The 26,494-nt window shown below is 37.3% G+C and overlaps 1 protein-coding gene across 2 annotated transcripts in view; it reads left to right on the forward strand.

The window, feature by feature from the left end:
* The first annotated feature begins 5,939 nt into the window (after nucleotides 1–5,939).
* Nucleotides 5,940–26,494, forward strand: part of LOC127181065 (protein jagged-1b) — a 76,620-nt gene continuing 56,065 nt past the window's right edge. For both annotated transcript variants that reach the window (XM_051135565.1, XM_051135566.1), the window contains exons 1-2: nucleotides 5,940–6,491; nucleotides 14,543–14,860. In XM_051135565.1, the coding sequence (XP_050991522.1) occupies nucleotides 6,264–6,491; nucleotides 14,543–14,860 (546 nt within the window). In that variant the 5' untranslated portion in view covers nucleotides 5,940–6,263. The remainder of the gene's footprint in view (nucleotides 6,492–14,542; nucleotides 14,861–26,494) is intronic.

Genomic DNA, 26,494 nt, shown 5'->3' on the forward strand with positions numbered 1-26,494 from the left:
TTGTTAAGGGTGTTTGATCATCTTTGCATGTTCAGTTTGCAAAGACTGTTTCAGTCTTGTTTCAACAGAAATGTAAAGCAAAAAACTTTTCAGCAATGACAAAAAGAACCATTATTAATAATTGAGCACCAGATTGGCATATTAGATTGATTTATGAAATATGTGACGCTGCAAACTGGAGTAATGGCTGTTAAAAATTCTGCTTTGTTTTTTATGTACTAAAATAGAAAAGTAAAAACTTTAGGAAACTAAACAGGGCTACATCAGATTTCATTTCCGGACAATTTACTGTTTCGGTCCACTTTTTCATAACACACATCCATGTTCACAAGCATTTAGAAGTTATTCAGTTCGACCTATCATAACAGTCATAATTTCCCCTGAAACTATACCATATAGTTCATGAAGATGTCAGCCACGAGCCTGTGTCTTTCTTCAGTGTGTGACCACAGTATCCAGTGCCAGTCCTTGTTACTTGTGGTTGTCCTTGTCTTTCTCTCATCCTTTTGAAGTAAAAGCCAACAAGCTCAGGGGATCTTCTCTTCTCATCTCAGTGACAGTCTACATCCAAATTGGCTTTTGGGCAGGGAGACATGTGGACAATCATTCCTTTGACATCAAACACACAAAAATCCTTAAATGCATAAACAGCTCGATCATGCCTACATAAGCATATGTGACACTGTGTGTAGAGGATGCAGTGAGTTATTGATTTTCAGACTTCAAATCTGAAGTCTGGTTACTAAGGAATTAGTTTTATGTTGTTGTTTTTTCTCTCTATTTGTGTGGTACTCAAACTCAAATCTATGACCGCATCATTTTGATTAAATGAAAAGCATTTTGCTTTTATAATGTAATTAATGGTGTCAAGATGGAGTTAGTTCTATCAGGGATTCCCAAACTCATTGTTAGTCATACCACTTTGATAAAATATTTTTATACTTGCATTTATTATAAGCTTTTTGACTTGAGAACTCCAGTGTGGGAAACTCTGAATTAAAGGATGTTTTATAGCAATGTATTCACAAACTCCTGAACTGATCGTCTTTCTGTTTGAGCTCATACATTCACTTTGTTTAATTTCAAGCAGTGAGTGATTTCTATTGAAGGTAAATGAGGCTCTCATGGCCTGGGAGTCTTTGTGAGTTTTGAGGTAATTTACTCTTCAATTAAGTTTGAGGGACTCCATCCTGTCAGTTGTATAATAGGGGCCGCCTTGAGTTACATAGTGTTGTGACCTAAATGACTAGGTCAACTTTTTTCTTTGTACACAATCGTGCATTCTTCTACAGTTTTCCCAAGCCTCCGCACACTCTGCTGTTTTGTCTTGAGAAAAACCTGACCTTAACCGCTGCTGGTGCTGTGTGTGTCTCATACAATTGGCATCATGCCTAGCAGTTTGTTGTCCACACTGCTCCCTTTGAGTCACAGAACAGACACTTCTTATGCCAGCAACATGTGGGACACAGCTGTCCCCACGCCGATCATATGACCAAGCAACAGGTTGGTCGGTTTGAGAAAACTACATATGTATGTTGCTTTATCACTGGGCCTTGTCCGGAATCCAAATACGCCCACAAGCTGATCCTCAGAATGGCTGGTCATAGGTTCAAGCCTAGAATTTGGTGACTGTAAACTGTGTAGGTTTTGTTTATTCATTGTTTAAGATGCATTACGTACCACATTATGAGCAAATATGAGGATGTTCTTGTTCAGTGAGTACAGAGGGACTGTCTCCCTTTCCATTTCTGTTAATCACCAACTTTGAGTTCTCAATGAGCCCAGCAGATGGAGACATTTACTGTTCTACTGTTTACGGTTCGTTGTAAGGTTTGTACGTGAAGACGATCCGTAGGTTCCTTTATTTCAGTGGCGGATCCATATGCCGCCTTTGCATTTTCTGAGAACGTTTGTTACTTGGCTGTCATTCATAAAGTAGCAGACTTTATAGCAGTTTTATTGGTTTAGGAGCCCTCCAAAAATACTGTGTCACTGCTGTTAGTTTATCTACACAATAACTGAATTAAGTACTGACGAGAAAAAAAAAAGTTAGTCAGAACAGCCCCACAGGTAATTCCCGCCAACAGTTGAAAATTCTAACGCATCCGTAAATGATGTCATTATGTCTGAACATCGACTCTCAACGCTTCTTTAGAGTCAGTCGGAATAAAGAGCGATTAAAATTCAGTTGAGTCGAGGTCAGCGCCACTCTATGCTAATCACAGCCTGACTTGAAGAGCCCTCTGTTTTGACCACGGGGTCACTCTACTTTTGGGAAATAACCGGTTTCCAGGGATGTGCGCGTCAGCAACAAGTCCATGCCGTCGCGAATGGGGGGAGGAAACAGGATCGAGTCAATAAAATCGTCTCATTATATTTTCAGCATAAAGCGGATGCTTTGTGTGGTAACTGCCTCCATACACAGTGGAAAGTTCACTCGTTCCCGATTTGGATATCTGAAAAGCAGTGATATGATGCCGATATACAGGCGTTTAATTTCCGTATTAAGTTAAAATTCTGGTTTATAGGCTGAGCTGGTTTTCTAATCCAGCCAAATTGGTTTAAAATGATGTCTCTGCCTGGCCTGAAAAATTGTCACAATCCTTCTAAAACCAGTAAACAACCCAGAAAAGTCACTAGTTGTTACTTGTATAGACCTGAAACTGGTTCATTTTATTTCAATTTTCATTTATCTCTTCAGCAATGTAGAATAAACAGTGTACTATAAGCAAAGTGTGTGGTCCGCAATAACAAATCTTACTGTAAACACAAAAATATTCAGTCTTTGTGAAATGTTCAAACATCCGTAGTCATTTTGGCTGTAAAAAGTCCCCACAAACATAGCCTATTTGGCGTCCAGTCTTCTGAAAAGCCGAGATTGTGAGTTTATTGCTTTGTCCTCACCCAGCGACCTAATGATTAAGTCAGAGAAAGCATGCCGCTTCCACTTTTAGCCTGTGATGTGATAACAAGCCGGCGGTAATGTAAATGTGCATGAGTATTGAATGTAACGGCCTCTGTCTGTCTATTGTCTGGCCTCTGACGGGGTCTTTTAATTGGTGCCGCAGCACTTTGATCATGCTCAGAGATTAAGTGAAGTTTGAGACCTATTATTCCAGAACTGCCATGGGAGTACACATGAAAAGAAAACCCTACTGAGAATTTCCAGACCAGTGCATTCTGGGATAGCATCATTTCACAGTTTATTTGTTACAAATGATAACTGTATAATGTGACTTCATAAACAGAACCAGTATGGAGTTGTAGAATCTGAGTGATCTTATTTATGGCGTGGCAGAGAATGAGACTTTTTTTTTTATTACAAAATAGAAGGGATCCTGGGCTGTTGAGCTTAATGTGTGTATGTACTGGTTTAACTATACTTGTGAGTAAATGTCCTCACTTATATTGTGACAACCCACTAGTCTGGATATTTGGCTAGTTAAAAAAGGTTTACAAATCAGCTAAACGATGTTTTGATTTACATCTAGTGTTCTGGATGTTTCTGTGATGGGTACATTTACGGGTAGAGGTTGGGTTAGGTGATTGAAAATGTCATCAACCTGACAGAAAATCAGTGTAAGTCTATGCAATGTCCTCACCGAAACAAACGTGTGTTCCTGGTTCAGCATCAGCCCATGCATCATGCAATACAGGTAACTAAACAGCATCAGTTTATCCAATTTGGAAATCAGCAATATACATGACCACACCCTCTTGAGGTGCTTACAAGCTTACGTTCCCCTTTTTTAAAATGCTTTACATTTTTTCTTGTTTATATAAATGTTAAAAGGCATATTTTACCCAAAAATGAAAATTCTGTTATTAATTACCCTTGTGTCGTTTCAAACCGTATAAGATATTTGTTCATTTTCAGAACACAAATAAGATATTTTTGATTAAATCCAATAGCTTTGGCTGCATCAACAGCACCACACGTATGCGTCGTGGACATGCACATGAACATGCGTCGAAGTCTGACACCGCAGGAGAAAAATTGTTGAATAAAGTCAGTATTTTTCTTTGTGCACAAAAAGTATTTTTGTAGCTTCATAACATTATGATTGAACCACTGACGTCACATGGTCTATTTTATCAATGTCATTATACTAATTTTTTGGACCTTGAATGTAGTAGTTCCTTTGCTGTCTGCAGAGTCAGAAAGCCCTCAGACTTCTTAAAAAAATATCTTAATTTGTGTTCTGAAGATTAAGGTCTTACGGGTTTGGAACGACATGAGTGTAAGTAATTAATGATAGAATTTCATTTTTAAGTGAACTAACCTTTTAAAGAAAGATTCAATTTTCAAACAACATCCACCTTATTCAGTCTTGCCAAGTCTGTGGTTTCCTGCAGAATTGGGCTGCTTTAACACTGTTGCCACGGGTTGTTTTTCATGTCTGCAGGTTGAAGCAACCCCAAAAATGTGATATTTATCCCCTGGAACACTCTTAAAAATAAAGGTGCTTTAAAGGGTTCTTCATAGCAATGCCATAGAAGAACAATTTTTGGTTCCACAAAAGACCATTCAGTCAAAGGTTCTTTAAAGAATCATCGCTTTCTTAACCTTCGATAATCTGAAGAACCCTTTTTTTGCCACAAAGAACCTTTTGTGAAACAGAAAGGTTCTTCAGATGTTAAAGGTTCTTCATGGAACCATTTAGACAAAAAGGGTTCTTCTGGCATGGTGAAGCACCTGTATTTTTAAGACTGACTGTGAATTTTACCAGGGGAACCCCACCAAAAAAACGTGTATTTTACAGCGGCAAACACGATTTTTCACCAGGGCCCCGCTCGAAACATGATTGGGCTAGTTTTGAGTAGCAATTGGGCAGGTTTTGTTTTTAAAACCTGGCAACCCTGACCTTATTTTTCCGTAACAGCGGGCGCGGCCATTTGTAAATTTAATGTGTTTGGCTTCTTGGTATTATCCGCGTCTACCGTTTTTAGCCGCATACAAAACAGCTGGTTTTGCTGCTTGATATTGCAAACTGATCTTACCATATTATTTTAACGTATTATCTTAATTATGAACACAGTTGTTTGTAGTGCAAACAGTTTTACAGTTTACTCCACCTCGTTATTTTTCCTATGGCGCCTTATGATCAAGTCTAACACATTGCCAGAAAACAGCTTACTTCTGCAAAAAAAGGTGGAAAGAAACGTTACTAGAGAATGCTCCCTGAACGTTCTGAACCAGGTTGTAACCTTTAGAAAAGGAAACATCCAAATGAAACCGTTCCGAAAAAAACGGTCCAGTAATAATGTGCAAATAATATTTTTATGCTAACGATTTGACAATAACTTTGAACGGACATTCTATTATCGTTACTGGTAGAAATGCTTGTTTGACTTTGAGAGAACTTTGAACTTTGAGAGAAGTTCACTAAAGTTCGGAGAAGGTTGCCTGTTAGCTGAGATGTTAAAACTAGATGTCTGACTAGACAATTCTCACAATTTTGTTACAACGCATTTCTTCTGGTCGCAAAGCACAGAATGACGCAGTGCATTGACTTTAACAGTTTTTGTGTGGGTTTTAGAGCTGTTAGCATGCTTATTAATTTGTGCTGTTTATTTCCAGCTTTGTTTCCAGTTTTATTTCATTTATTACTGATGGTTTTTTTAATCTAAATATTTAAAATGGATGTTGAATTTATATATATATATATATATAGCCTAGAAATTCAATCTGATCACAGACACTTATTTTTAAATGTTTTTTTTTTTAGTGTTATAGTAGTCGAATTTGGGTAAAAACAGTACTTTTGACGTTTCATGACAATAATTTAGACCTAAATGATATATTTCTAAACTACTTTCGTTTGTGACAGAGAAATATGACGATATTATGTTCAAGTTAGAGACAGGTGACGGATATTCCCATGCGGAGGACACACCCTCCACTGGCAACTTTACCGCTAGTGCTTCCCACGGTGATGCGCAGTCTCGCTCTCAGCGCTCGCTCTTTGCAACGCTTTGCTTTGGGAGGGCATCGGGAAAGCCTATCCGGTTGACGTGAGGGAAAAGAGCTGATTTAAGTGAGTGGGGAAAGTAAATGGGATGAAAGCTCAAGTCACTAGGTCAGCAGGTCGAACATTCAAAGCTTCTTAACTGTAGCAGGTGGAAAGAGGAAGAGCTAGAGAAGGAGGAGGAGGAGGCACCCTGGACTCCGCGCGGAGTGTGGAAAGACCTCAGTGGTCTTATCATTTACCTGTGCCACATTCATTTTGCTCGTTTTCCCTCTGCGTCTTCATGATGGACAGATGGACAGTGTAAAGAAAGCGTCACCAAACAGGGAAAGGCTGCTCCGTACGCACAGAACAAGTGCGCAAATCTCTGCTATGAGAATGGATAGAGACCGAAAGAGTTGGCACTTCTGGGAGAGCTCGAGTACGGACAGAAGGAGTGCTGTTAGGGCGATGATAAGGGATGTAGAGCGCGGACAGCACTGGACCGTCTTTTTCCTACTCTCGCTTGCGCTGCAGCCGCAGGTAAGCCGCCGATTACGCGCTATTTTCAGCCGCCGTTTAACCTGCTCGGACTTTTTCACGGTTGTTTCCTCTCCAGAGCTTTTCACGGACAGTCCTTGGGGTTGTTTAGTGCAGGGTTGTTTTTACTTTAGACCTGTTTGCAAGAGGTTTGCACCAGAATGCGAATTATCAACTGACTGAACTTTTTAACACAATTTCTGTCAGTCATTTTCTGGGCGCAGTCGGTTAAAGCTCCATATCGCGCAAACAAACACTAAGCGTTAACTTAAAGCGTAAACTTAACTTTTTAAACGATTTTTGTGATACATATGTGTTGTGCACATCCATAATAACGTAATAAATACGACAGCAATGTTTTTGTCGATATACTAATGTCCGACAGGCAGCGATCGCTTAGCTGTTGCTATGGTTACCTCCTCAATCAAAGACGATTTCTCTTCGCAAACGAACACATTTAGCGATTTCTGACTAATTTGTAAACTTTTATGATTGTTGAAATAGCATTAAAAGCAAATACATACTTTAAACACACCCAGGCTGCTACTTTACCGTAATTTGGGAGATTTAATCTTGATTTAGGGGTGGGGAACACCCCATAATTCCGTTTTGCACCTATGTGGACGAGAACCACCTGTTGTTCCATCTTTCTTTGTTACGCGCCGCACTTGTCGCTCTTTTGGGCGTGTTGCCTCGTTTTTCATGCAGATATTAAAGTCTCATATCAGCTATACAACGATATACCACACGCACACAGCTGTTTGTTATTGTAAAGCTTTAAGCTTACAATAACTGGAGAAATGAAAAACAAAATGCTCAACATATTTGTGTGTGAAATATACCCTGATGCACTGGCTTATTTATACAAGCATCATTTTGCTCCAGTAAAGATGAGGACATTGCAGTGTTTTTCTATTTAGAGCGAGGCTTATTTTTAATTTCATTATGTTTACATCAGGCAGTAAAGTAGCAGCCATGGAGATTTTATAAAGAGAAATGGGTCTCTTTGTAGCATGTGATTTTGCTTTTGTTTGCATTCCGAGAAAACATTCAGTGACTCTAATTATGCTGATCCATTTGTACCACCCAAATAGCTTTGCTGTGTTTAGAGAACACATATCATAATTTTAGTTTCGAAATATGAAAAAATAAAAAGCCTGCTCTGTTTAAAACCAAGCCACGTCTTTCTGAATCTACTCCTAAAGCTACACATCCCACCCCAGCCACCTATTATTCCAGGCTTTGAGGTCTCCGTGGGGTTGTTGGTCTGTGGTGCAGATGACACCTCACCTGCTGTGGAGGGCAGATCCAGGGTATGAGAACCCTTTGAGCTCAGAAAGCGCATGTGTGTTCTGGCGGGTTTCTGCTGGATGGACATACCTGTCCTGACTCTGAGGGCGTGTGAAAAATGCTAATATTTTGGTTCTGTCGTTTTTGCAGGATGAACTTTGGTTTTTGGATGCTTTGATGATTCTTGGAAGATCTAAAGCCTGTGTGTTACATGAAGTTCCAGAGAAAAGAAATCGAAAGGTTTTATGTTATTGTCAGAAGAGATGAAGAGGGAAGTGATCAATGGCTTTGTATTGTTAGTTGGGCTATAAATAACAGGGCTCAACAATAAGGATGGCTCAGTGGCCTAAAGGCCAGTTGACGGAAATGTCACTTGACCTTTCCAGGCCAGTAGTGAGCTTTGACTGGCTGATCTTATGTTCGTCAATCATGAATGTGCATTTTTAAGTCTTGTAAACATTTAGGGCCAGTTTTATTAGCAACTAGTGCCAGCAGTGAAGAATTAGTGCTGAAAACCTGTGGACACGGTTATTTTTGCACCCGTACTGAATATGCATTTGTAGGAGTTTTCCTTTCAGATGCAAAATTTATGGGAGGAGAGTATTAAAATAAATCACACAACGATTGATTGAATTTTTCTAGACTCTTTTTTAATGAATAAATTAAATGTAATCAATTAAAAAGCATGTCTAATTAATTGAAACCATGAAACTTACACAATTTAAGAGCAATTTATTAAAAATTTAACGAAAATACATTTCTAAGGCCCTTTGAAACACTTTTTTTTTTTTCAAATTCACTTTTTTTTAAGCTAATTTATAATTATTTTATTTCTTTCCTTTTCAGAAACATTGTGTTGTGTTTTAACTTTTTTTTTTTTTTCCTGTTTTCTGGTAAATAAATCCTTTAAAATAATGCTTGAATATTAATTTTATTAGTAGCAGTAGTACTATCAGTACTATAATTAAGTAATATATTTCTGCCATAGTTTCTTTAAGTTAAACCAAACTTTTCTTTTGAAAGGTTGCTATGAAGACGCTTGAGTTTCTGTTAGTATATGATATGACGATACGTTGTGTTCATGTACATGTGTTCATTTACTCATATATTGAGACGGCGTCACACATTCATTTTTAAATAGTGTTTTTACGGCTTTATTTTCACGGACACTAGTCCATATCACGTTTTGATTTAAGTGTTCTGATCTTTTGATTTACTCATCCAAAATTTGATTTAAAAAAAATCATAGGACCCTATATTGTTGAAATTTTGAGAACAACTTGTGTACACTATGCTACTATTTTTTTATTTTATTTTATTTTATTTTTAAGAAGTCTCTTATGCTCACTAGGGTACTCAGTTTATTTAATTAAAAATGCAGTAAAACAGTAACATAGTGAAATACTATTACAATATACATATTTAATACATTTTAAAATTATTCCTGTGATGGCAAAGCTGAATTTTCAGCAGCCATTACTCCAGTCTTCACTGTCACATGATTCTTCAAAATAGGACATAGAAATCTTTTGTAACATTAATAATGTCTTTAATTTCACTTTTGAACAATGTGATGTGTCCTTACTGAATAAAATTATGAATTTCTTATTCGTTAAATCTATAAAAATTTATTTAAGTACTAAATCCTCAAACCTTTGAAAGGTATCTTATTTAATATTATAATTAATCTCTCAAATCTCTTGCCTTTGTTTCCAGAAAGTGTTTAAGAATTAACTTTCATGGAGTTACATTACAGATTTTTTGTAAAATGGAAAGAAAATGTCATGTTAAAACAAACAAACAAATAAATGAAAATGAAAATATATGTGTGGGTAGTTAATGTAAGGTACTAAGGAATACAGTAAAACAGTAATAAGTAGTAAGAAATGTGAGGAAAATAATCTGCTGAGCTTGCAGTAATATTGCATATGTTGTGTATGTGCAGAAATCTTGGCCTAAATCTTGGCCTAAAGAAGCAGGGCAGTAATGTGTCACATAGACCAGCTGTGTTGGATACTGTCTTGTACCCAGATTGTAGACTGTAGCAGTTGTTCATTACCAGTTGGAGGACAGCCATTTGAACAGTACAGCCTTTCATGAATTGCGGGAAGTATTAAAAAGTGAAATTAAGAATGATTCCTGGTTAAATGGAGAATAAAACAGATAACGGATATCTTTTGTACAGTTAGACAGTAATAACAGCTAGTCAATCCATGTCTTTAAAATGGGTAGCTGCCCCAGTAAATAGCCTATGTTATGCACATATCTATTTTGTTTTAAATTGCAGCATGTCTTTGTCTCGTCTCTGATGTTGGATGGCAGGAGTTCAGCATGAGTCTTTGTGGGGTTTTAATGTCGCGGTAATGAGCCCTGTGATGCAGCTCCACAAGAGAGACCGCTGAAATACAGGTATGTTGGGAATGACCCTGGCAGAGGATAGAGGGAGAGGAAGAAAGAGAGATGGAGAGTGATGGCCGGTGGTCTATCTGCCGAGTGTTTGATGTGTCCATGTTTTAGGAGCAGGAATGGGACAACATGCCATGATGGAACAATGGGAGGACAGTGCAGCCATTCAGCGGTCCTGCTCAAACGTGGGGTCACGGGGAGAGGACAGGCACCACCGAGTCTTACTGTCTGACCCGGCTTGGAATGTTGTATTCGCAGGGGAATCAGTGTGTGGGTGTGTGTGTTTATTTGTGTGGGAGAGAGTGTGTGATGCACATCAGGATTTTTTTCTAGTATGCGAATATAGAAAAATATATACAGTTGAAGTCAAAAGTTTACATACACCTTGCAGAATCTGCAAAATGTTAATTATTTTACCAAAATAACAGGGACCATACCAAATGTATGTTACTTTTTTATTTATTACTGATCTGAATAAGATATTTCATAATCCTGCTGAAACAAAAAACAGCTAAAAGCAGCCTAAGCCAGTTCCATCTTAAACCAGCTGAGAACAGCCAACCAGCCTAGGTTGAATTTAAATGACCCTCTTCAAAGGTTTACATACACTTGATTTTTGTTTGGTGATAGTTGTTCATGAGTTCCTTATTTGTCCTGAACAGTTAAACTGCCTGCTGTTCTTCAGAAAAATCCTTAAGGTGCCACAAATTTTTTTGTTTTTTCAGCATTTTTGTGTATTTGACTGTACTTTCCAGCAATGACTGTATGATTTTGAGATCCATCTTTTCACACTGAGCACAACTGTGGGACTCATATGCAACTATTACAGAATGTTCAAACACTCACTGATGCTTCAGAAGGAAAAACGATGCATTCAGAGCCTGGGGGTGAAAACTTTTGGAATTTGAAGATTAGGGTAAATTTAATGTATTTTGTCTTCCGGGGAACAGTATCTTCTGTAGCTTCTGAAGGGCAGTGCTAAATGAAAAAAAACGATATTTAGGCAAAATAATAAAAATTCATTCTGTTAAAAAGTGTTCACCCCCCCCGGCTCTTAATGCATCGTTTTTCTTTGTGGAGCATCAGTGAGCATTTAACCCTTCTGTAATAGTTGCATATGAGTTCCTCAGTTGTCCTCAGTGTAAAAAAAATATGGATCTCAAAATCATACAGTCATTGTTGAAAAGGGTCAAATACACAAAAATGCTGAAAAACCAAAGAATCTGTGGGACCTGAAGGACAAACAAGGGACATTGCCCCTCTGCAATGTGTGTGTGTGAGTGTGTGTGCGTCCTCTCCTCCTTTATGACAAAAAGAGAGATGAATAAAAAAATGGTAACAATAGAGACAGCAAAGTCTGAACATGATGAGAGAAGGAGAGATCTTTTCCCAGGTAAAAAAGAAGCGCAAAAAAAGAGAACGACACAGTCTGATAGAAGCTACGTTGTAAATGTGTTCCCCTCTGGGGAGAGGTAGAGAAAAGAAAGGGAGGTGTATTGATATAGCGGATGAATGGAAGACAGAGAGCATGGGGTTGAAGAGTAGGAAGTAACTAACACAAGGGAGTAAGGAGAGAAAGCGTGAGAGAGAGGCAAGACATGAGGAGGTAAATAACCTGAGGTAATGAAGTTAAGTGAGCATACAGATGAAGAGGGTGATTACGACGCTGAAGAGGTCTGTAGCTGTCCATTTAGACACAGGGATTTTGCTTTGAATCAATGTTATCGTCTTTTCTTTCTGTCTTTATCTGTCTCCAAATACAAAGACTACTAAAGTCATTATCTGTCTGGATGAATGGGGTCTTGTGAGGATTGTTGTTTGAAGGTTGTCAGATGTGAAGGAAACAGCACAATGTGATGTTTTATTTTGAATTCACATCTTTTGCTTAGTCTGAATCAGCAGGGCCTTTGAGCATTACTCAGAGCAAGTTTGTTTTTCGTTCACACAACCACATCTTTTTTTCTGTTTTGTGGTAATGCAGTTGAGTGCTTTTCAGTTTTGTGTCTTAAAGGGATAGTTCACCCAAAAATGAGAATTCTGTCATCATTTACTCACCCTCATGTTGTTCTGTAAACCCGCAATAAAAGAACCATAAACGTAATAAATTTACCAGGAAAGTGTTATATCAGATTTAATGTTTAAAATGTTTGCAGTTCAGCCTGCTGCTTTGCATCTTGTAATGGCATATTTAAATGTGTGTAAACTCCAAGAGGTTTTGAGAGTTGCAATAGAGGGAGCTCAGATGAACTTTTCATGGAATGGAAAAGAGTAACCAGGACATTGGCTCTCATTCAGTAAAACTGCAAGGATTATTCATGCACTTTTCAGTGCATTAAATATATAATATTTTTAAGTTTTATTTTTATTACAGCAGAAGTACCAGAGCTTAGATAGCCATCTTCGACAAAGAGAAGCTTTGGAGGTTAAGAACCACTGATTTCTGTGATTAATTACTCACCTTGCTGTTGTTCCAAACCTGTAAGACCATTGTTCATCTTCAGAACACAAATTAAAATATTTTTGATGAAATCCAAGAGCTTTCTGAGCCTGCATAGACAGCAACACAACTACTACGTTCAAGGCCCAGAAAGGTAATAAAGACACTATTAAAGGGTCATGACATGGATTTTTTAAAATTATTGTAATATGTTCCTTGAGATTTGCTTATAATGTTAATAAAGTTTTTTGCACAAAAAACTAAAAAAAAAAAAAAAAAAATGTGGAAAAAAGAATTATTTTCAACCTTCATTCTGACCCTCTGTCTAAAACAAACTGTTTTAAGGGGCGTGTCCTTTCAGGCTTGTCAGTTATCAGCCACTGTTATGATTGGCTATCGTCATTGCATAGGAAACAGTATCAATGCCCATCCCCCTCACTTTTGCATGTGAATTTTTTGACAACATAATCAAAATAAAATGGTAATTTCCAGACAAAGCATTATGAAATAATTTACTTACAGTTTGTAATGCAGCTGCAGTCAGATATAGTACCACTTAATCTTTCAACAAAAGTTTCTTTGTGAACTCTCCATTACACTGTGCCTCGTTTACAAAACAACATTCTACGAACTTCTAGCCACAATTCTCAGACGTGATCCGGGATGCCATTAAAAAACACTACCAACTTGTTCCTTACGCTGGGAACCTTCTGACACCTGTAGACGTGAACGAGTTGTTTAAACCAAACCCGTCAAAGCGAATGTTCGTTCACTTCATTTGTCCTATTGACGACAGACTCAAGCGTGTGGACTGTGTCCAAAAGTGAACGTGCATACTGTATCCAGTGTAATCAAGTATCAAGTGACTGAACGCCAGTGGGCGGGGCCTATGGCGAAAAAAAGACTATTTGGCGATGTCTTGCTCTGGAGGCGGTGTTTATGCAAATGACTGCACCTGAGTGATGTCACCTTGTACCTCAGATCCAGAACGAGACGTTTTCTAATGGCTATACATAAATGCTCTGTTTATAATGAGGCGTAAGTTATGAAACTTGCAGGATGTATTAAGCATACAAAGACCTCTTATATGTAAAAAGATCAAGGGAAATTTGGTTGTCTCATGTCATGTAGTCCATGTGATGTCAGTGGTTCAACCTGAATGTTATGAAGCTACGACATTATTTTTTGTGTGACAAAAATAACGACTTTATTCAACAGTTTCTTCTCTTTCATGTCAGTTTTCGATGCACGTTCACGACAGTACTGTGACGCATGCGTATACAGTTCTCTGGTTGCAAACAAAATGCAGTGCAGGCAGGTTCTACGTCAGAATGTCATGGTGCTCTTCCGAACATGCCTCAAAGACTGACATTGAAGAGAAGAATTTATTGAATAAGTCATTATTTTAGTTTTCTTTGCGCACAGAAGTATTGGACTATTAGACTATTTTAATGATGTCCTTACTAGCTTTCTGGGCCTTGAACGTGGTAGTTGCATTGCTGTCTGTGGAGAGTCTTATGGGTCTTATGGGTTTGTAACTACATGAGGGCGAGTAATTAATGACAAAATTGTCATTTCTGGGTGAACTATCCCTTTAAGCACTTGCTATTACTACTAACAATCAATATTTGTAATTTACATTATAAAGGAAAATGGTACATTTTTACAGTCGTATTATGGCCTTAACAACAGCATTGATATTCTTGCCTGCACCACGCAACATCCAGATGTGATAAAACAATTTTCAGAAAGCCAGTAAGTGTGGAGAATATGAACAAGCATCATGAAAGAATTTAAATTCTAAACACCTTTGGAGGCTGAAAGTGCTGCTTCTCATCTTAATGCCTTGATGTGCTCTGTCACTTCAGATTTCCTGTTTGTTTTTCATTTTTTTAACCTTGCTGTTTTGAATTCCCTTTAGGTTGTGTGTGCGGTGGGCACATTTGAGGTGCAGATTCGACAGTGGATAAACCCTCAGGGCTTTCTACAGAATGGTCAGTGCTGTGACCCCCAGACCATTGGGGGGCAGCGCTGTTCATCAGGTGATCAGTGTGACACCTTCTTTAAGGCCTGTCTGAAGGAGTACCAAGCTCGGGTTGCACCAACTGGCACCTGTACATACGGTACTGGGAACACACCTGTCCTGGGTGGCAACTCCCATACCTTACACCACCACGGAAACGAGGGAAGCGACAGCAGAAATGGACGAATTGTTATCCCATTTAAATACGCATGGCCAGTGAGTACATCTCTCATTTATTGATCTGTTAGTGAACACTGATGAGATGAAAAGATGAGATTCTAGAAAGCATTGCCAAAGATGGCTTGGAAGACACTTGGATAATGTGCAGGTTTTTCTGATCTGTTATAGAGACAATTGTGTGTGTCTGAACACATAAGCGGGATGTTTTCTAAAGGGCAGCTGTCATGTCACCATTAAACTGTCTCCGCTGCTAAGACTTTACCTCTGCTGCCCTTATCTTGTCAGTTCTTGAAAGTAAACTGTAATTTACAAGAATAACAGATAGAAAATGACAAAGCAGGCCACACACAAGTGTCCTGAAAACATTCCTTCATCTGCTATTGGTCGAAAAATGCTTCAAATACATGAAAAATACACCAGCTAATGTCGGAAAATGGCAGAAAAATTTACATTTTGTCATTATATACTTATCCCTATGTCTTTCCAGAAGACTTTTGTCCATCTTTAGATATTTATAATGAAATCAGGGAGATTTCTTTTTTCCACTGAAAGCCTATAACACCAAAACGTTGAGGCTTAAAAAGTTTTTGAAGACATCGTTAAAGAAATCATTATGAATCAAGCTGTTTAACCAGCCAACATATTCATGTAACAAAAAATAGACCTCTATAAACTCAATCAATAAAAAAATTAAAGGCTTCAACATTCTACAACAAAGTTAGCAGGATATAAAAAAATTACCATATGGCTTTAGCAGGCATGTATTATAATACTAAGGCCTTTGTTTGCACTGTCAGTTAAATGTGACCCAATTCAGATTTTTTTGCTCATATGCGACACATATCGAATGTGTTCTTTGACCGTGTAAACAGGGGAAAAACGCATGCATTCGGATATTTCAGTATCGGTTTCAGACCGCATTCATATGTGGAAATACATCGGATATACATCATATATGTGCCAGTGCGACTGTCATGTAAACAGGCAGATCGTATTTTCTGAGGCACTGCATTCTGTACGTCATTAAAGCTGCGACAATTTGGTTCTTCTCTGCGGTTTAATGACGTGATATTATTCTCAGGAGGAAGCACATGTGGAAGCAGAAGTGTTGCCAAGTCTGAGATTTACCTGCGGAATTGGGCTACTTTAAAGGAGAAGTCCACTTCCAGAACAAAAATGTACAGATAATGTACTCATCCAAGATGTTCATGTCTTTCTTTCTTAAGTCGTAAAGAATTGATGTTTTTTGAGGTGACATTTATGCATTTTTCTCCATATAATGGACTTCTATGGTGCGCCGAGTTTGAACTTCCAAAATGTAGTTTAAATGCAAAATGCAGTTGTAAACTATACCAGACGAGGAAGAAGGGTCTTAACTAGCAAAACAATAGATTAGTTTCATAAAAATAATACAGTTTATATACTTTATGATGTCAAATGCTCATCTTGTCTTGCTCTGCCTGAACTCTGTTTTTTTCTGGTTTATGACAGTTAGGGTAAGTCGAAAAACTTCCACACTGTAAAAAATAAAAAACACAATTTGTTGAGTCAGCTTAAAATAATTTGTTACCCTGCTGCCTTAAAATTTTAAGTTCATACAAGTTTGTCAACTTGAAATGTTAAGTTGTACTAAGTAACAACTTAGATATTTGTGTTTGCTAAACTTAACAGACCCAGCTGCCTAAAAAAATTCAAGTTGATTTAACTCAAATATCTAAGTTGTCACTTAGTATTAACATTTCAAGTTGAATCAACTTTTTTTGAGTTGACTGAACTTAAAATTTTAAGGCAGCCAGGTTACAAATTATTTTAAGTTGACTCAACAAATGTTCTCCCTCAACTTCAAAATCTTCCTATATCACCTATATTACCTTTTTTGTTAAGGGTGTTTAATATTCTTTGCATGTTCACTTTGCAAAGATTGGGTTGGTACTGCAGTGATGTAGGATGATTTTGAAATGATTTTTGAAGTTAAGGGGGAAAATACGTTTGGAGTTTTTCGACATAACCTAACTGTCTTGAACCAGAATACACAGAGTTCAGGCAGAGCAAGACAAGATAAGCATTTGAGATTAAAAAGTATTTAAATTGTATTTTTTTTTAATACAAAAGACCCTTCTTCCTCAGCCAGGATCATTTATAACCGCATTTGTGATCGTTTGAAGCCGTATTTAAACTGCATTTTGGAATTTCAAAATCGGGGCACCATATCAGTCCATTATATGGAGAAAAATCCTGAAACCTTTTCCTCAAAAAAACATAATTTTTTTACGACTTAAGAAAGAAAGACACGAACATCTTGGATGACAAGGGAGTGTGTACATTATCTGTACATTTTTGTTTTGGAAGTGGACTTCTCCTTTAACACTGTTGGTGCAGGTTGTTTTTCAAATCCGCGGGTTGAAACGGCCCCACTGGGGGACCCCCCTTGAAACGTGATTGGGCTAGTTTTGAGCTAGTTTTGAGTAGTAATTGTTTTGTTGCAAAAACCTGACAACCCTGGGAGGCGGTAAATGACAACAGCGCAGGAAAGGAAACGACGTGACGTGACCAAGTATGGTGTCCCATACTCAAAATTTGTGCTCTGCATTTAACCCATCCAAGTGAACAAATACACACTCCATGATCACACACACGGAGCAGTGGGCAGCCATTTATGCTGCGGCGCCCGGGGAGTAGTTGGGGGCTTGGTGCCTTGCTCAAGGGACTGCAACACAGGCCTGCTTATTTTTATGTTACCTGATGTAAACCTCAATCCAGATGAAGACGATATCAGTCCACTTAAGCTAAGTCTACATCAGGTCAGTAACTAGTTGGTATGTTTCTTGTTCCTGGAGTAGTTTCAAATTAATGAAAGTATAAGTATTCTTGTAGCTTCATAAAGTTAAGGTTGAACCACTGATGTCACATGGACTATTTTAACAATGTCCTTACTACTTTTCTGGGCCTTGAACATGTTGCGTTGCTGTTTGTACAGGGTAAGAAATAGAGCTGGACGATAAATTGATAACGATAATTATCACATGATATAAATTATGAACGCTAACAAGAGTTCAATAAATGGTCGATATAATGTTTGTGATTAAGCTATAGCTTTTATGCATTCATACCAAATGTATTTGGACTACTGTTTTTCATACAAATACCTAGGAACCATATTAAATTTTTACCATGGTATTGAGGTGCTATATTTGTGGTTTTAACTCTTATTGGTCTATGACTGTTATCATGATCTATGGATGATACTATGGAAGAGCAATGGTTAATAAAAAACAAAACAAAACAAAACAAAACAAAAAAAAAAAAACAGGCAGAATAATTTAATTTCACCATATAAAAATTATGTTGCTACATTTTTCTAACATTAGTGTTTTTGATAATGAACATAAATTACATCTGCATCCTAACTGAAGCTACTATCAAATGTGTATTTCTGAGAGACAATATATACATATATATATATATATATATATTATTAATATTATCAGGCAACACAAACCTGTTTCTTGATTTAAAACAATATTACTCATTAAACCTGATGCAGAACTAAGATTTTTTTTTTTCTATGAAGATATTTATTTTGTTAAGGAAAAATTACTGGAAAAAGTGTATAGAATAAAACAAACAAACTGTTTGTCATATTCTGACCATAAATAATAGTTTAAAGCCACAATTAATCATCTGTTTTTCATACTGTAGCAAAAGTCTTGAAAGAAATAAAAATTTGACATTTATCATGATAATTATCAATATCAACTGTTATGAAAAAATTATCGTGATCATTTTTTGACCATATCGCCCAGCCCTTGTTAGAAAGCTCTAGGATTTCATCAGAAGCATTACAATTTGTGAACAAAAGTTTTCCGGGTGTGGAACAACATGAGGGTGTGAAATTAATGACAGAATTTTCATTTTTGGTTGAATTATCCCTTTAAGGATATTCAAAGATAGCATTTGTCTTTACAAGCTTTTTGAAACGTCAAAGTTTTGGTGTAAAGGGGACAAAACTCTTTCAAGTTTCATTCAAAGTATTTTCATTTGCGCTTTCAAAGATGAACAAAATCCTTCTGGGTTTGGAATGATGGAGATTAAATGATGACAGATTTTTTTTTGAAGGGGTTAATTAAATACAACACTAGAAGTGTTGTATTAAAGCATTTGTTTTCCTCTATCCACAAACTTGGATCACACCCAAATCTTATGCTGTGGTTTCCTTAAAGCTATATAAGCAGGCGTGCTATTTTATTAACTTGCTGATAGGGAAGTTTTCAATTAACCTTGATCTGACCTCAGTGGCATTATGCCGAGCATATGGAGGTAGTAATGCTGGCTGACTGTTGGCCAGACCGTAGACGTGCTGTGCCAGTGATCTTTACTGAGCCTCACTGTGAGTGCCGTGGTCACTGTTTGGCTTTCTCCAGCCTGAGTCTTTAAACTGATTATACACTTATTGATTAGAGTGGAGAGATAGAGTGTGTGTGTGAAAAAGAAAGAGAGGAAAAGATGAGGGTGAACGATTGTAGCACAACTTTTAATTTTTTATCTGTTGGTGTTGTGGTGGCTGAAGATAAAGACTGTCTTTTGTAATATAATGAGTGTTGTTCTGGTTCTCTGATTTGATAAGCTGCATTCAGAGACTGCTGATATTTTGTCTAATGTCACTGGGACATTTCAGTTTCTCTCTGCTTGTCTGTGTTTACCACGTACCGATCCAAACCGAAATGTTAACCAAACCATTTTCATTGATGAAGCAAAAATAAACAAAAATATATGGTCATATTTTGTCTGAATCTTGCTGTTGTACCAAATTTCCGCATGACCAATGAAAATAGTTTGGTTACAAGGTCACGAATCACAGAATTGGTTTTTGATTGGTTAAATCAAACCTGAATGTTATAATTTGCAGCTTGTTTATTTGGTATCTATTTGCATTTTTTTTCTCTGTGGTCATTGTCTTGAATAGAAATTGTGTCTTTCTTTCTCTCCGCTGTATTTCATCATTTTTCTGGCTCTTATTTTTGTAGAACATGTTTATTCCCTCTTATTTCCAGACAAATTGACATCACTGGTTTTTATTGTCTGCAGTAGGCTAATAGAGCAGACGCTATCACTACAAATAGACCATTAATCGTTGACTTAAAAGCAGATCTTTAATTAGACCACTGTGATTTAATACTGGTGTGGCTTTTTATGATACAATTTTTCAACTTCATATAACTCAAGAAAACAGAAACATAAAAGAGAGGTGCCCAAGGCCCTAAGAAGGAAACTGAAGCTTTTGACAAAGCTTTTGTTTGTCTTGTGGTTGAGATCATGAATATCTTGTCACTATGCTAAGTCAGCACACATAATACCAATCTTATCATTAGAATCTAAAGGGAGCGGGTGGGGATATCAAACTCTTCGATGAGTCACAGAAACCCCCAATAAAAGAAAGATGAGTATCATGACCCACATATCTCTCATGTAAAATATTACATTATGCTCTTGCTGTAATTACTGTCTACCACGGTGCTGCATTACAACCAGCTTCAGGCCTCAGAATCTCAGTATTCCTTCAAAAATTGATCCTCATAAGTTGCTGATGTTAAGCACTGTCTTGTGGCCTATACAAAACTACTTACACCTTGGGCTGGGTGGTATATCGAGTTTGTATGATTATATCAATGTATTTTTTGTAAGCTATATGGTATGAAGCAATACCGCTTATATCGATATACAGTGATTTGATGCGAGGCGAGCACATCTGAAAAATAGCAGAAGACACAGAGTGAGCTGTTGCTGGAAAGTGCATAATCCATTTTGTCCCAAACATGAGATATGCTTTATATTAAGGGCTTTAAAATAACTCGTAAGATATAGTTTAAGCGTATAGTTTAAATTGACTTGCCCCAAGATGCTCTAACAGAAAGGCTGCTTGTGCTGCTAACAGCTACAGCTAAGTGTACTTAAATTTCACAGGTATATACTTCATCTATAAATGTAATGAAATCATGGAAATATTTCCATTTTGTTGTCAGGAGTGGATGAGTATGGAAGCCTGTTTCCGCCACTGAATAAAAAATTAAAAAGGGTAATTGTGACTTTTTATCTCACAATTCTTTTTTTTTTTTTATAGTTGCAAGTTTACATCTCACAATTCAGACTTTTGTCTCAGAATTGTGAGATATATTTTGAGAACATGTCAGTCTTCTCCCCCCCTCAGAATCGGACTTTATTACTTGCAATTGCAAGTTTATATCTCACAGTTCTGAGGAAGAAAGTGACTACACTCTTAAAAATAAAGGTGCTTCAAAAGGTTCTTCAAGCGATGCCATAGAGGAACCATTTTTGGTTCCACAAAGAACTATTCAGTCAAAGGCTCTTTAAAGAACCATCTCTTTCTTACGTTTTTATAATCTGAAGAACCTTCTTTCGCCACACAGAACCTTTTGTGAAACAGAAAGGTTCTTCAGATGTTAAAGGTTCTTTATGGAACCATTTAAACAAAAAAGGTTCTTCTGTGGCATCGTGAAGCACCTTAATTTTTAGGAGTGGATTGTGAAAAAAAAAACTCCCATTTCATTTTCTCCTCCAACTTCAAAATTGTCCTACATTGCTGTTTTACCTTTTTTTGTAAAAGGTGTTTGATCTTCTTTGCCTCTTCACTTTGCAAACACTGGGTCAGTACTTCTGCAGTGATGTAGGACGATTTTGAAGTTGAGGGAGAAAATGAGATGGGAGTTTTTCGACATACCCTAACTGTCTTGAAATGGAAAAAACAGTGTTCAGACATACACAAGTCGAGCATTTGAGGTTAAAAAGTATGTAAATTGTATTTTTTTAAAAGAAAATAGTCGATCGTTTCGCTAGATAAGACCCTTCTTCCTTGGCTGGGATCATATAAAATCCTTTAAAGCTGCATTTTGGATATTCAAACTCGGGGGCAACATTGAAGTCCACTATATGGAGAAAAATCCTGAAATGTTTTTTCTCAAAAAACATAATTTCTTTACGACTGAAAAAAGAAAGACATAAACATCTTGGATGACAAGGGGGTGAGTACATCATCTGTACATTTTTGTTCTGGAAGTGAACTTCTCCTTTAATCCAAAACATAGAAAATACTGAGCCCTACTTACACCATAGGTATAATTTAAAATACATTTTCATCAGTTCTTTCATTCACTGGAACTTGAACCCAAGATCTTGGTGTTGCTTCAGTGCATGTTTCAATTACAACTTTTCCTGTGAATAGTAGGAGATTAGATTTGACTTGACTTGATTTCAATATAATGTTGGCATGTTGCCAAGCTAATGCAACACACCAAAAAGTTTAGAAATTTACAAATTCATGCAAATGACAGGCCAAAAAAGCATAGAGTGCAGCCATTGTCAGTGACGTCTGTTTCTTCGGTACAAATGCGTATGTACAGCCATATATGTACAGCATGCAAACACACAGCCCACCCAACTCAATAATTTGTTATTAAATGAACTGTAAGTGTATTTATAATCAATGTTTCTCATGCTTTATCCGTCAGTGTAACACGTGATTTCTTTCTGAGCAAAGGATGTACAGTGGCATGTAAGTCAGAAGTTTGGGAACCCCTTGCAGAATCTGTAAAAATGTGAATAATGTAACAAAAAAAGAGAGATCATACAAAATGCATGTTATTTTTTATTTAGTACTGACTTGAGTAAGATAGTTTACATAAAAGATGTTTACATATAGTCCACAAGATTAAAAAATGGCTGAAATTATTCAAATAACCCCTTTCAAAAGTTTGGGAACCCTTGGTTCTTAATACAATGTGTGGTTACCTGGATGATCTACGACTGTTTTTTTGTTTTGTGATGGTTGTCCATGAATCCCTTGTTTGTCCTGAACAGTTAAACTGCCTGCTGTTCTTCAGAAAAGTCCCCCAGGTCCTGCAGATTCTTCAGTTTTCCAGCATCTTTTGCATATGTGAACCCTTTCCAGCAGTGACAGTATGATTTTCAGATCCATCTTTTCACACTGAAGACAGCTGAGGCACTCAAACACAACTATTAAAACTATTCAAACATTCACTGATGCTCCAGAAGGAAACACAATGCATTAAGAGCTGGGGGTGAAAACTTCTGAACAGCATGAAGATCCACATTTCTCTTTCCTTTTTGAAATGGTTGGTACTGCACTGCTGATGCAATAAAGTACTTCCTAATGCTGTCTCACTAGGTTTTGAAACAGAGCCTCTGTTTGTTTGTTTCCTTCAAAATGATTATTAATTTTTGTTAGTTTTAGGATCAAACTGGCTGCTCAATATAGGTGGGTGTTAAACAGTAAGAAAGTAATAAGGGTGAGATTATATTGATATTATATTTGTAACTACATAAATTATAAATGGCAATAATGTTTCCAATAAAGCCCAAAGCTAGTTGGAGCTTTGCTGGTTGCAGGGGGAAATCATCTGATGCAGGCCAGCTGTCCTGGCTTGCAGGAACAGGTCTGAGAGCCTCCGACAAATGGATCTCTGTGTAGTGCATGGGCACTAGGGATGTGCATTTTGCACATGTGAAATGTTTTGAAATGTAAAAAAGCAACAATTTTCCCAAAGTTTTTTAGAGATAAAATATTTACCTGTAATAGCTCCTGAGACTTAATATTTAATATTCAAGTTAATATTTCAATAATTTAATGAGATATTCACAGTTCACGGTTCTCTCATGTCATACTTGTGAACATGTAGAGAATGACATGAAAGAGGTACAAAAGGTGCACAAAAGTTTTCCTGTAGCTTTATAAAATTAAGGAACCACTGATGCCACATGGACTATTTTAATGATGTCCTTACTACCTTTCTGGGCTTTGAATGTGTCAGTTGCATTGCTCTCTATGCAGGGTCAAAAAGCTCTTGGATCAGAAATATCTTAATTTGAGTTTTGAAGATGAACAAAGGTCTTATGGGTTTGAAACAATGACAGAATTTTCATTTGTGAGGTGAACTATCCCTTTAAAGTGTATGAGTGTATGTCGGGCTGTTTAAAGACTCACAACTGTGAGTGTGAGAAAATTCTGGAGGAAAAAACGTCCGTCTGGATCAGTTTCAGGGCAGGGCTGAAAGGGCGAGGGAGAGGGAGTGAATGGATTTCTGTGGGCATCAAGGGAGTGAAAGAACCGTATTATCTGTCCATCTTTGTGTGGTGGTTCAGGTGGAAGGAGGGAGGGAGGGGGGTATCAGGATCCCAGCCTCAGGTGAGGAGACAAACAGGTGAGCGCAGGTATTATGAGGAAAGGTGAGCCGTTCTCTCCCTGGCTTTCTTCCCTTCTCTTCTCCTCCGCTCGCTTTCTGATCCTCCCAGACTCTCGGTTTGTATTCTAAGTGTCGGTTCCTAAGTGATGACCCACACTCTGTGTTTCACCGTTTAACTGTGTTGTCATACTGTAATCCATTGTGGCTACTCCATTGTTTAGTCTTTCCTGATTAATGGTGTCGTGATTGAAGCTGTAGGCCTTCATGTGGTCACACAGTAAATGAGATCATCACTCTCCCTTTCTTCCGTTGTGACAAGAAAAGAAGAGATGAGGGCGTCTATGATCAGGATGAATGGACATGGAGAGGAAGTGGATGTGTGTGAACTCTAGGATTTGGGAATCATTTTTTGTTGATATCTTCAGTGGTGAAATTATTACCTCCATCTAACGCCACAAACGCTGGGGCGTTTACAAGTGTCAGATGATCTGGAATTCGAGTTGAATAAAAGATTTGAATAATTGCCATCTGAATACAAAACAAGCCATTCAAATAACATGCTGTGGTGGTTTGCAATATACCAAAATTACATAAGTAATTACAGTAATATTGCGTATTGCATTGTATCATGTTTTAGGGTTGAAGAAATGCATGTGAACTGAACAGAAAAGGAGATTTTTCTGCATTTTTCCCTTACCATGCAGTTGTTATGCATGTAATTTCCTGCATGTTGCTGAATTTAAGTGAGTGTGATAACCGAGTCCTGAAGGTTATCTGATGAAGATTGGATTTGTACCCTCTGAGATATTTGAAGCCATTTATCACTGTCCCAGCAATACTCTGGGTGTCTGTGCTCACGACTAGCAGTTTTGAAGCCTTTTGCCTTCTGCCTTTTAAAGACTGGGTTGTAGTTAATCTACATCATTACTTAATTGAACTTTTTATTATGTTATCATACCAGTTCCCCTATAGCAACCTGAGGTCACACACTTTGTTCCCTACTAACCCTGCACCTTATTAATCACCCAAACCTGAGATCAAACCTCTGAGCAGATTTGATTAGAGGCCCAAAGCCTTTATCAACTATGATACTAATTTTAGCAATGTGACATTTAGCTGACACTTTACCCAGAGTTTTATTTTGCCTATCACATAGAAATTTCTTCTGTGTCACCTAGGGTTAAATGGATGGCTGAAATGAATCTCATAGAACCATGTCTGGGTCATAATTTAGCCCTAAAATCAAAAGAAAGGAATAATGAATTGTGACCCTGGACCACAAAAACAGTCGTAAGTAGCATGGGTATGTTTGTAGCAATAGGCAACAATACATTGTGTGGGTCACAATTATAGTTTTTTCTTTGATGCCAAAATCTTTTAAGATATTAAAGGAGAAGTCCACTTCCAGAACAAAGATTTACAGATAATATATTCACCCCCTTGTCATCCAAGATGTTCATGTCTTTCTTTCTTCAGTCGTGAAGAAATTATGGTTTTTGAGGAAAATATTTCAGGATTTTTCTCCACTGATATGGTGCCCGAGTTTGAACTTCCAAAATGCAGTTTAAATGCAGCTTCAAACGATCCCAAATGTGGTTGTAAATGATCCCAGCCGAGAAAGAAGGGTCTTATTTAGTGAAACAAACAATTTATTTTCATAAAAGTAATACAATTTATATACTTTTTAATGTCAAACACTCGTCTTGTCTTACTCCGCCTGAACTCTTTCAGCTTCATGACAGTTAGGGTATGTTTTTCGACACACCCTAACTGTCTTGAGCAGAGTTCAGGCAGAGCAAGACAAGCGTTTGAGATTAAAAAGTATTTAAATTGTATTTTTTAAAATGAAAATAACCGATCGTTACGCAAGATAAGACCCTTCTTCCTCAGCTGGGATCGTTTACAACCGCATTTGGAATCGTTTGAAGCCGCATTTAAACTGCATTTTGACATTTCAAACTCGGGGCACCATATCAGTCCGTTATATGGAGAAAATCCTGAAATGTCCCTTAAAAAACATAATTTCTTTACGACTGAAGAAAAAAAAACATGAACATCTTGGATGACAAGGGGGGGAAGTACATTATCTGTACATTTTTGTTCTGGAAGTGGCCTTCTCCTTTAAGTAAAGATCATGTTCCATAAAGGTATTTAGTAAATTTCGTACTGTACATATATCAAAACAATAATCATTGATGCTGTCTACACTGCATGTGGCGCGGTGCAACACGACAAATCCCCAACAGTAAACTGCTACTGCATTCTATTTATGATGTGCTCACATAAAGTTTAAATGATTTGTAACGGTCGCTTTGTCGCGTCCAGTGTAGACACAGTGTTATGACTGATTTTGTTGTTCAGGGTCACATATATGATATGCGCTAACGTTCAAAAATTTGGGGGTCAGTGTTTTTAAAGACATTAATTCAGCAATTAAATTGGTCAAAAGTCAGAG

Source organism: Labeo rohita, chromosome 18 (genome assembly GCF_022985175.1).
Source record: "Labeo rohita strain BAU-BD-2019 chromosome 18, IGBB_LRoh.1.0, whole genome shotgun sequence".
Classification (NCBI taxonomy): Eukaryota; Metazoa; Chordata; class Actinopteri; order Cypriniformes; family Cyprinidae; genus Labeo; species Labeo rohita.